The 12,777-nt window shown below is 36.6% G+C and overlaps 1 protein-coding gene across 1 annotated transcript in view; it reads right to left on the bottom strand.

Moving 5' to 3' along the window:
- Positions 1 to 504: 504 nt before the first annotated feature.
- LOC127941532 (lipoxygenase homology domain-containing protein 1-like) overlaps positions 505 to 12,777 on the bottom strand; it is a 29,268-nt gene continuing 16,995 nt past the window's right edge. The window contains 19 exon segments of the mRNA XM_052536675.1: positions 505 to 985; positions 1,285 to 1,440; positions 1,521 to 1,659; positions 2,480 to 2,650; positions 2,758 to 2,943; positions 3,054 to 3,231; positions 3,310 to 3,427; positions 4,183 to 4,310; positions 4,706 to 4,891; positions 4,986 to 5,191; positions 5,735 to 5,861; positions 5,996 to 6,453; positions 6,676 to 6,838; positions 8,271 to 8,387; positions 9,159 to 9,340; positions 9,460 to 9,624; positions 11,573 to 11,701; positions 11,770 to 11,874; positions 11,949 to 12,100. Of these exon segments, the coding sequence (XP_052392635.1) occupies positions 505 to 985; positions 1,285 to 1,440; positions 1,521 to 1,659; positions 2,480 to 2,650; positions 2,758 to 2,943; positions 3,054 to 3,231; positions 3,310 to 3,427; positions 4,183 to 4,310; positions 4,706 to 4,891; positions 4,986 to 5,191; positions 5,735 to 5,861; positions 5,996 to 6,453; positions 6,676 to 6,838; positions 8,271 to 8,387; positions 9,159 to 9,340; positions 9,460 to 9,624; positions 11,573 to 11,701; positions 11,770 to 11,874; positions 11,949 to 12,100 (3,547 nt within the window).

Genomic DNA, 12,777 nt, shown 5'->3' with positions numbered 1-12,777 from the left:
GAAGATGTTCCAATTCATTCTTCATGAATTTTTACACTATTGACACTATGGTCTTTTTTCTTTGCAAAATTCCCAACTTTTTTAGCGACAAATAAGCAATAAGGGATCTCAATGAAATTTCATTAAAATTTAACCAATTAGGGACAAAAAGAATAGCAAAAGTCCAAAAATTCAGACTTGAAGTTCTTGAAGACATTCCACTCAGTCATGGTTAACTTATATCTGAACATTAAACTCTGTCTGGAAAAGTATTTTAATATCAAAAAGTTTACCTCACCTATAAAGCATAATTCACCCAAAAATGAACCTCCTAACTTGGCTTTCTTTCTTCTGCTGAAGACAAAAGAAGATATTTTGAAGAATGTTTGGTCCAAACAACATTGGACCCCATTGACTGACACAGTATGGACGAAAAACACAATCAAAGGATCGTTGATACAAGCACGTAATGTAATGAATATTCACTAGTAATACTGACCGAACCATTGACTGGTTGATTAACTGTCAATACTTTGGATAGATCACCCGCTTTATCTTCCCGTCCGCTTTGTTTTTGTCCAGCCATTTCCCACAGTTGAAGATAGTTGTCACAGCATTGGCCGTGTTCGTAATCTCCATCCTGCTCAGGAGCCATCCGGGACTGAGTCCGGAGTTATCGTGTTCCACATGCATGCGGAGCAGCTCGCCCAGGTCCAGCAGTTCTAGAATAAACCGGTTCGTCTTGCCACGCTCAAACAGGTTCTGGAACTTTTTAGTGAGCTGTCTTTTACCAGAGTCGCCGTTGGATCCAAAGATGGTGATGAAGACGTTGGCGTCAGTTCCTGCGCCCTTGTCGTCGCCCGTGATAACGATGAGCTCGTATTTGACCGGGACGAGGCTTTGGGCCTTGCTGGTGAAGCTCTCGATGAACTTGCTGCACTCGAATGTCTGGAACTCGTCCCGTTTTGAGGAAAGAGGGATGGCGGTGTCACAACGGAAAATATACCTGAGTGAAATAGGACAGATTATGGATAGTACAGAACACGTATTTACTAGCCTCAGTATTCCAGATCCTGAGGTTTTACCCATAATTTAAGCCATTTGACTTCCATTGTATTTTTTTCTTCCATACTATTGGAGACAATGGCTACCAGCAACTGTTTGGTTACCAGCATTATTCAAAACGTCTTCTTTTGTGTTCAACATAAGAACGAAGTTCACACAGGTTTGGAAAAACTTGGTGATTAAAAAAAAGCATATTTTATTTTGAGGTGAACTATCCTTTTAAAGTCAAAGGTCACTCACTTATTGCCCAGCTCCTTCTCCGTGACAACAACCTCCTCCACAAACCAGGTGGCTTCAGCTTTAACTTTCTTGCCATCTTTAGGGATGTGTCCCAGACAGATGCTAGCGATGTCTCCCAGCTCCTTGGAGGAGAACTCAAAGCGGTCCGAAGCGCCTCTGAAATCACACATGTAGCAGCACAATGCATGTTAACCAATGAAAAATTAAAACCAGCAGAGAAACAAATGTACACCTACCGTAAAAAACGCTTCTTTTTAGTCGAGTTCTCCATCATAAACTCTTTGGAACGTCCTTTCTTCCCTTCTAGAACAATGCAGGTGTTTTCTTTGGTTTCAGCATCATCTGTATCTGCTGTTGTGACCAGGATCTCGTATTCTGTATTAAACAAAACACATGACGTTATATCAAATCTAATATATAGAATTTCAGATTTACTTAAATAAATAAAACAAATAATTAAGATTTGTAATTAGTTTGACAAGCTTCTTGCGCTCCCAAGCTTGAAAACAATATAACAGTTATATTGTGAAATATTATTACAATTTGAAAATATGTTTTGCTATTGTAATATATATTAAAATGTTATTTATTCCTCTGATGGAAAACTGGAAAATGTAATTAATAATAAATAAACCATCATTAATATTTAATAATAAAAAATATTCTAATATATATATTTTTTTTATTATTATTATTATCAATGTTGAAAAAAGCTTTTTAATCTTACATTTATATAATAATTTTATACATTTCATTATATATACACACAAATATGCATACATACATAAATGAATATGTATGCATGCATATATATTCAATTTTTAAACAATATTTATGTATAAAATGAAAAGTTCAGCATTTACAATTGTACATTTAAATGTAATTTTCAGTGCATGTTCCTGATCTTGTAGTGTATGATTCATCTGTGTATGTTATTCCAAAAAAATAATGTTCATAAAAATAATCTCATTTCCATCAACCACCTGTCATCCAGAGACACTTCTCCATGCATTCAGTTTGTTTAATATTCTGTTTCACTTGGAAATATGCCACATTATGGATGTAAAACGGGTTGCCAATGGGACAGTTAATAAATAACTAATTGTTATGAAGTCCAACTGAATTCTGTGAAATTGAACTTTTTCTATGCATCTCCATTTGTGAGTTGTGTGTTATGAACGCAAGTGTGTCTCACTGGTTTTTTCATCGAAATCCACTGCATCATTGTTGGCACACGGCAGCTCTCTCATTATCTGTCCATCACCCTCGTTCTTGGCGAGCCAGCGATCACACTGGAAACGAAACTTCTTCCCCAAGATGTCATCGTGCACTTCCACATACTCCAAGTGCCAGCCAGCAGCCGGACCTGTCAACACACACACTTGTTTTGAGCATATAAAACATTCACAGTTTTTTAATGACAGACCTTCCACTGGCTAATTATGCTCACCATGAGCGCTCTGATTGGCTCACCTGAGTTGTCGTGCCAAATGCGCACTTTCGAGAGCTCGCCCAAACTGAGGATGTCGGGGAAACGGAAAGTGTCCGTCTGTTTGCGCTCAAACTTGTTGGTGTTGTTGCTTTCTTTCAGAGCCAGCGTTCCAGTGTCACCGTTCTCACCAAAAATAATCATCCACAGGTTAGCATCGGTTCCAGCCGCTAAAAGGCAACCAATCATTGGTTACAATCTGCTGTATCTGTGACCACAGACACAATCAATCGTAGAAGTGTTTTGAGGTAGTTATAGACTGTTACAAGGAAGTGCGTACCAGTTACATCGCTGGTCTTCACAGAAACGGTGTAAGTGGTGAGCTCCACCATTTCCTCGTCATTTATCACAGCAGGCATCTCACATATGAGAGTTCGCTTGGGCCCGTATGAACGAGACAGCCATTCCTCATATGTAAATAACGCCACTTCATCCGTCTGCAGGTTATGCAGTTCAATCTACATACATGCACTCATTAACACGTTTAAAGGCTTGGGAAGTTACAGTATACGTATATGTCACTGTCTCTTACAAACCTTATCCAGGAACCAGTCGGGTCTGCTTCCAGAACCATCTATACGCACTCGCATCTTTCTCAAAGGAGCGATTACCTCAATCTCCAGATTGAATGTGTCTTTCTGCCCTCGTTCAAACCTGCACACATAAAACAAACAAAAATGAGATCGTTTAAACATGGTTTTATGCATACCGTATTTTCCGGACTATAAGTCGCATTTTTTTTCATAGTTTGGCTGGTCCTGCGACTTATAGTCAGGTGCGACTTATTTATCAAAATTAATTTGACATGAACCAAGAGAAATGAACCAATAGAAAACATTACCGTCTCCAGCCACTAGAGGGCGCTCTATGCTGCTCAGTTCTCCTGTAGTCTACACTGAAAACATAGAGCGCCCTCTCGTGGCTGCAGACGGTAATGTTTTCTCTTGGTTCTAAATAAATGCGACTTATAGTCCAGTGCGACTTATAAAAGTTTTTTTCCTCATCATGACGTATTTTTGGACTGATGCGACTTATACTCAGGTGCGACTTATAGTCCAAAAAATACGGTAATTTTTATGAGACTTTGGGCGCATGTAACTAGCTTGGTTATAAAACCATAAAAATATTGTTACTTGAAACTTATTTTATTTCACCAATTTTTTTATATAGATGAAATACTTGTACTGAGGTACTAAAATAACTAAAGCTAAATTAATAAACAAAAATAAAAATTATAAACATTGAATAAAAATCTGAAAAAACTATAGTAGTACATCAATGTCTAGGAGCCAACACTGCAGGTAACCGATGCGCTATGTAACATTCGAATAAAATCTAAAGAGATAAACTGCATGAAACATTCAATTTGTCTTGCAATAATGAGAATCTTTGTTATGTGTGTACTGTACCTGTCCTCTAATTTTGGCAGTAGCAATTCCTCTGACGTGCCGTGGACTCCAAACACAGTCATGTAGATCTGTGTGTCTGTACCTGCGTGCTGGACATCTCCTGTTATCACGGTCACTTCATAGATCACCTAGGAGAAAGACATCTTTCATAAAATTTCTGTAGGAAATAGCAGCAAATCAGCACATCAGAACGATTTCTAAAGGACCGTGTGACACTGAAGACTGGAGGAATGATGCTGAAAATGAAGCCTTGCATCACAGGAACAAAATACATCATTAAATATTTTCAAATAGAAAATAGCTACTTTAAATTGTAATAATATTTGACAATTTTACAGCTTTTACTGTGTTTTGGATCAAATAAATGTAGCCGTGATTTAGTTCAAAAACATGAAACAAAATCATACACACCCTAAACTTAAGAAAAAATAGGTAATGTTTAATAAAGTTGACCTAAAAAATCTATAAAAATCTTACATGAGCTTTTAATATTTTGAAGGTAGAAGGAGATGCAATGGTGTACCTTCTGTGGGATATTAACACTTTCTGCATCCTGCACGTCTAGGAAGCGGGCGGTGAGTCCGTCTCCTCTGTCTTTGGCCAGCCAGCATTTACATGGAAACACGTAGCGCACTGCTTTAGTCGGCACCTCGACAGTCAACTCCTCCACTAACCAGCAGCTCTCTGGAGTCGCCCCATCATGACCCAACTACACACGACACAAACCGACAATCTGACATCTTACCGTATCTATACATACAGAAATGAAAAACTACAGAATCTGTGAGTGTGCTTTCCCTCACTTCCACTTTCTTGATGTCGCCAACATCAGTTCCGAAACAGGTAAAGTAATCCAGGGATCCAGGCATGAATCCGGTTTTCCCATCCAAGTCGAGCCAGAGGTGTTCGGTCTTCTTGTGCTTCTTTCCTATGATGATGACATACACTCGGCTACTCGTCCCAGCATCACGATCCAAACCCGTCGTCACCGAGAAGTGGTAGGGAATTACTACACACACACACACACAACATTTAATTTCTTCCCACATATTAAATTACACTAGAAATTAGTGGTATTTACTCATGGAACAACTCTTAAAATGCAAGGGTGTAGTGGGAGATTGCCAGAAAATTAAATTAAATTAAATTAAATTAAATTAAATTAAATTAAATTAAATTAAATTAAATTAAATTAAATTAAATTCCAATTTTTATTAATTTAAATTAAATAAAAAATTATTGAATAAAAATATTTTCAATTATAACATGTAAATTAATAATTTGTTTTATTTAAAAAAAAAACAAAAAAAAAAACAGGTGGAACCTTATTGTAAAGTGTTACCAATATCTTCAATTTGTCTGTAATGTTAATGTTAGGTAATGCATTATCTAATGTTAACAAATGAGACATGCGATGAAAATGAGAGCATATAATCTGTAATGAAATTATTACATTAAATAACATAAAAATCCAAAATAGAACATTTGATAGTCTCAGACATTTGAAGCCCACTGTATTTTGTGGAGTGGGACTCTATATGCTCATACATACTTGATCCTTCCTCATCTTCTTCTTCTTCTTCAGGATGTCGTTTCTTGTTTTTGTTGTTCATGTTGCTGTCCAGATTTGTCACTTTTTTAATTGGACAGAAGGCAGTTTCCCGCTCTCCCTCATACCCCTACACATACACACACACACACACACACAGTATATACATCCAGATGTGCTCTGGGCTAGTCTGTAATGCTGTAACATTGTTAACGCATGCATGCACGGGTGCACGCATGCACGCATGCACACATGCAGGCAGACCTTAACATAGAACACCCTGTCGATCCGTTTGTCCTCCTTCTTTCTCGAAAGCCATCGTTCACACAAAAAGAGAAAAACTTCCTCTGTATCTTGGTCCACCACTTCCACCTGGTCCAGGTACCAATCAGCACTCAGCATGCTGTTGTCATGGCGAACACGGATCTTGAACACCTGGCCCAGATCCACGGCCTCCAGAGTGAATGTGTCCACCTGACCAATCAGAAGCAATCATTGTCAGCAGCCAATCAGAAGGCAAGTATTCTACTGTTTTGGATCAGTAATACTTTTATTGTTCGTGCGTCTCACCGATCCGCTCTCAAACTTGTTGCTGTTCTCAGACTTGCTGAGTTTACGCTCTCCAGTGTCGCCCATGTCTCCGTAAAGAGTGATGAACACATTGGCATCGGTCCCCGCTCCATACACATCCCCGGTGGTCACCGCCACTGTATACGTGTGTACTGCAACACACACACACACACACACACACATACACTGTATGCAATAGTCTTCCTGTAGCTCAAATAGTAGAGCATAGTGCTTGCAACACCAAGGTCATGGGTTTGATTGCAAGGAAATTAATGCATTAAAAAAAATGTATTTAATTTAGCATAAATCCAGGTGAATGCATAAAATATAATACATCTAGCAAATTCTTCATAAGAAACTGTCCACACACGTACTCTCCAGCGCGTCGTCCACCTCCGTCTCGATGACTTTGAGGGTCCCGTCTCGTGATAGTTTCTCCACGATGATGTCAGACGGCACCAGCTCCCGAATCGTCTCGCCGTCCTCCTCCGAGCGAGCTAACCATCCCTCACACGGAAATATCGCCGTCTCAGAGCCCTGCATGTGCACACACATCGAGTCTTGGCATGTAGGATATTAGTTATTTACATTTTATTAGAGGAAATTCATATTATGAAGTGACTATTAAAAGGTTTAATGTGTTTGAATATTTTATCCTGATCCTTTAACTGTTGTGCAGTTAGGGCTGGAGACAGATCGATTTAGGAGTGAGGATCATCTAAGTTTAGGACTACATGTTAAGTGGTAAACTGACCAGGTTGGTCAAGAAATGTGGTAGTGGAGGCTAATTTTGCAACAATCATCCAAAAATCATCCTATTTATTAATAATAATCAGAAATCCATCAAATATCAAAATCCGTTCAAACTAGCCATGCCAAGGAAAATATATAATTTACTGTACCATTCAAAAGTTTAGGGTCTGTCAAATTTATTTGAAATAAATATTTTATACCCAACATGGCTGCATTTGTTTGATTAAAAATACAGAAAAAAAATTGTGAAATATTATTGCAATTTCAAATAACTGCTTTTTATTTAAATATATTGTGAAACGTAATTGATTCCTGTGATCAAAGCTGTATTTTCAGCATCATTCCTCCAGTCTTCAGTGTCACATGATCTTCAGAAATCATTCTAATATGCTGATTTGCTCATGAAATATTTCTTTGTTATCAGTGTTGAAAATCAGTCCTTATATTTTTGTGGAAATGAAAAACCTTTCTAGATTTTTTTCCGACTTGAATGAAATTCAAAAGAACGGTATTTATTAGAAATAGAAATCTTCTGACACATTATAAACGTCCTTACGTTCACTTCTGCATCAATTCAATGCACCCTTGCAGAGTAGAAGTAAAAAATCTTCCAGAACGGCACTGTAAACGGTACTGTAAATAAACCGTTTGTGCCGGTAACGGAGGACGTGTATGTTGATATCAGAGTTTCACGCTGGTGTGATGTGCCTGACGGAGCTAGAGCGGAGGCAGTGTTTCACTCCTCTACTGTACACAGATAGCGCTGGAGTGGAGAGACGGGTCACAGAAGATTAGTCACTGGAACTAATTATACAAACAGCAACAGAGAGAAGATGTGGGTCAATGAAATGGGTGGACGACAGACAGTGGAGAAGAAAAGAAGGTTTTCCACAGCCAGACGGGAACATTCTAGACTCAACCACGTGTCACGTTGCCAGAATTAAAACCAATGTGTCTGGTCCACGCTGTAGCTTAGTCTGGCCAGAAAAGCGCATTTGAGGCCTGTTCACATCAAGGACGATAACTATAAAGAACGATAAAGACATAGTTCTAAAAACCAGCCAATCAGAATCAATCCTGCTATAATGAGCTCAAGGATTTAAAGGGGCAGATATCGTCTGCTGGTGTTGACATCTAGATGCAGATTTATACACGAGCTGTTTAACTCTGTCAAACCAAAGAGTCTGGTGAAGTATGGTAGGAAAACGAGCCATACCTTTCCTTTCCGAAGCAGCCTGCGAATTTCCACCCGGTCTAAATGCCAGCCAGGATTCACCCCTCGATTATCGTGACCGATACGGATTTTCTCAATGATATCACCAATGTCCTCCAACTACAGAAGCCCAAAGTCAACATCAAGATCACTGCTGTCAGTGTAAGCCGTTTTTAATTAATAATAGAAAAGCTAAAAAGTTCAAATGCAAACTAGAACCAAGATTAATTTCTAAAACTAATTTCTAAAAAGTAAAATAAAAAAAATAAATAACAATTTCATTGCTTGAAATAAATGAAATAAAAATAAAGATATTTATATATATAAATATATAATATAAAATATGTATAAATGTAATTAAATTAAATTTTTTTAATTTATATGCATGTTATGTTTTTTTAAATTATATATATATATATATATATATATATATATATATATATATATATATATATATATATATATATATATATATATATAAAATAAAATATGTATAAATTTAATTAAATTTAATTTTTTTAATTTATATATATGTTATATGTTTTTTTTTTATTATATATATATATATATATATATATATATATATATATATATATGATGTACTAAATTAACTAAAACTGTCCTAAAATAACTAAAACATTAAAAAATTTACAAAAACACAACAAAATTACTGAAATTTAAGTAAATTAAAAAATTTCAAAATTTTTGTGTAATAGATTCTCATCGATACTAAAAGCTGGCTTATGCCAATTTGTACTGGTCTGTTGTTGGTCCAGCAAAAAAACTTTACCAGCAAAACTCAGCACTTAAAGCTGGACAAATTTTATTGTGTTTTAACCCCAACATCTTTGTAGATATGTTGAGCAGCACAGAAATGATCTGCTCATTTACCTCTACGATGAACATGTCCTCGGCCCCTCGTTCAAAGTACATCCTCCTCTCTCTCTTATTGACGCAGATCGATTTCTGAGACGTACACACTCCGTTCTGCCCGTACAGAATGATGAAGACGTCTGCGTCCGTTCCCGCAGCAAATATATCACTGGTGAAGATTTTAATCTCGTAGGGAACAACTACAACACAAAAGAATGAATCAGTCTGTGTAGGCCTGTCTATGAGGGTTGATCAGATACATAAGGCTTGGTATTAGCCTGTAATCATTATAAATTAGCTACGTGAACATGTATCATACAGGGTGTGTATAGTACTGTCTGCAGTTCATTAGGGTACAGGTCTCTGGCAATGGCACCATCGTCTTTTCCTTTATCCAGCCAGCGGCCACATGGAAAGCGCAACAGCTGACCCAGAGATGGAGCATCGATCTCTACCCAGTCCAGAAACCAGCCTGGATACGCACCTGAGAAAACACGACAACACACACACAAAGAGACATGTGCAACATCCACATACACACATGTACACTGTAAGTAATTGTCTGTAGGATTTACACCAATGCTGCCTGTGCTGGGGATTAAGAAGAAAGCTAGTCTAATTAAATGTCACATTTAAAGGACAGGTTAATTACATTTTAATACAGACACCTATTCACATACAATAATAAATCTTCATTTTTATGCATGCACAAACCTTACTGAATTCATTACGAATTCACATCATTTAAACTGTTTTAAATATCTATGTAAATATGTCTTACAATACAACTGAACGGTTTTTGTCATGATTTTGAAAGAAGTCATCAAAGGCTGCATTTATTTTAGCAAATTAAATCTTATTATTCTTTAAAATAAATGTTTTCTTATTTTAACATATCGTAAAATGTAATTTTAAAGCTGTATTTTCAGCATCATTCCTCCAGTCTTCAGTGTCACATGATCTTCAGAAATCATTCTAATACGTATCTTAAAGGTCCCCTTCTTCGTGATCCCATGTTTTAAACTTTAGTTGGTGTGTAATGTTGTTGTTAGAGAATATATAATATCTGTAAAATTATAAAGCTCAAAGTTCAATGCCAAGCGAGATATTTGATTTAACAGAATGGGTGTGGCTTTGTTGTTGCACTCCGACGGAGAAGAAGGAAGAGCTGTTTGTTTTTGTCGCCATGTCGTTGAAACGCTGTTTTTTTTTTATCTTGGAGTCCAATCACCTTTGTTTGGGTTTCCCAGGGACGCTGTACTTTGAGATTAATGGTTACAATTTATGTTTAACTCGGTTCCCGAAAATTATAATCCACATGTAAAAATATGTGCAGCTCATTTAGCTGAGGACAACTTGCTGAGGACAACTTTCTCAATCTCAATCAGTTTAATGCCGGATTCGCACAAAGATTATTCTTGAAAGATGGAGCAGTTCCCTCTTTGTCTGGAGAAGGCGTTGTTTATGGACCACAACCGGTAAGTGTATTTTATTATTTAAGTTTGTGCGTTTAACAGTTTCTGTAACTTATTACACAAAGGGCAACGCCGTTTAGCTTTGTTAACTAGATGTTAGGGCTGTGCAAAAAAAAAATGCAATTTTCATGCGCATCTCGTCAGTAAAAACGTTCCTGTGACTATAAATACATCTCCAGCACGTGTGTTCTAGTCCAATCACGTTACCAGGAGGGCAGCCTGCTCTCAGCTGCTGTCGAATCACAACCCAGGAACGACTGGCCCAATCAGAACCTGTTACGTATTTCTGAAGGAGAGGCTTCATAGAACAAGGAAGTCATCAGCCCGTTTTTGTGACGGTGAAAACAGCAGTATACAGATAGGTGAATTGTGTGAAAAATACGTTTTTTTTACACGCGAAACATGAACACGTTATATTGCACATTGTAAACACAATCAAAGCTTCAAAAAAGTGCGTAAAACGGAACCTTTAAGGATTTTTTGATGCATAGAAAAATCAAAAGAACAGCATTTATTTTTCTTAAACATTATAAATGTCTTTTCTGTCACTTTTGATCAATTCAATCCAGCCTTGCTAAATAAAAGTACCGTATTCATTTCTTTTTAAACTCAACCCTAAATGAACGGAAGTATTTTTGATGCAGATGATTTTCACTTTATAGTGAAGAATTTTCAAAAAAAAAAAAAAAACTAAGAATGTGTCTTTAAAATTATGTTTAAGGGTGCAAATACAGTTTATAACTCATAGCCTGGCTTTAAACTATCTGTGAACAACAACACAGGAAGTTCATATTTAAAAATGGTTGTACATTACGTTAGTTTCCTTTGCTGTAAAAAGGACAGCGATTCGTTACAGTGTAAACACACAAACGAGCAAACGCACAAGCACACACGTCACTCATCAATGCACAGATCTGAACTCCAGAATGCAGATTCAGCGTATTTGCAGAAATGTACCTGCGTTGTCGTGTCCGATACGGATTCTCTTCAGTTTTCCGATGTCCACTGCCTCTATGGTGAACTCGTCAATCATTCCCAACTCAAACTTGTTCCCATGGTTCTTAGACGCCTTTAGATTAATGAGACCTGACACACACAAACACACTTTTCAGTAGCCGCAGGCCTTTTAATACTAAAAGTGTTTTCATAGTTACCAGTGTCATCTTTGGTTCCATAGAGAATAGCATAAACGTTTGCATCTGTCCCGGCGCTCTTCTTCTCCCCTGTTTTGACTCTCATCGTGAATGTTGTTGACATGGCTACAAACAGACATATTCAATGTAATGTCAATGCAGTGAGCAAATGCCATTAGGTTGCCATTAACATTCAAAACCTTTTTGCTCTAGTCCGAGTTGAGCAGGCGATGACTCCTCTTCTTCATCTTCATCTCTCTTCATGAAAGCCTCGTCTACAGGCACCAACTCACGGCCCAGCTGCCCGTCATCTTCATCCACCGCCAACCAGCGCTGACAGGGGAAAAAATACCTGAATAACACACACAAAGCAAACATGGTCAGCATAGTCTATAGGAAGAGAAATCACTAATGAGATCGCTTTAATATGTCAGTTGTTTCTCTTTAGCTAGTAATTAGATTCGATTTGGCAAGTTTAGACTTATGCATTAAATTTAAAAAAACATTTTCGATACTTGAAATAAATTAAAAATTAACTGTCATTGAAGAAAATGTAAAAATATGTATATTTTAGTCAAGGCAACATTTGTCATTTTCATTTAGTTTAAGGCTTAAGTATTAAAATAATTAAAACTTAAAGTAAATGACAAGAGCACACAATACAATACTAAATATTGAATTAAAATTAAAAGGAAAATAAAATATTAATTATTAAATATATATAAAAAATAATCAAATTCAAAAAACAAATTTCAATGTATTCCTTCATTTATACATTTTAAATAAATGTTTTATTTCCTTTAAATGTATTTATTTAAAATGAATATTTTAAGAAAAGTCTGCAATCAAATGTCAGAGATCTCAATATGAGCTCGAACATTTCTCATCTAGAATTTCCAAAATTTTCCAATAAATGCTAACCATATTAATTGTACTTACTTTACATCAACAATTTACTCAGTTGCATCTATTTTTATGTCTTCTGATAAATGTTACAAAGTGTGACAAATGAGAAATACATTATGTGTT

Source organism: Carassius gibelio, chromosome A21 (genome assembly GCF_023724105.1).
Source record: "Carassius gibelio isolate Cgi1373 ecotype wild population from Czech Republic chromosome A21, carGib1.2-hapl.c, whole genome shotgun sequence".
In the NCBI taxonomy this organism is placed as follows: Eukaryota; Metazoa; Chordata; class Actinopteri; order Cypriniformes; family Cyprinidae; genus Carassius; species Carassius gibelio.
This window is presented reverse-complemented; position numbering and strand designations above follow the sequence as displayed.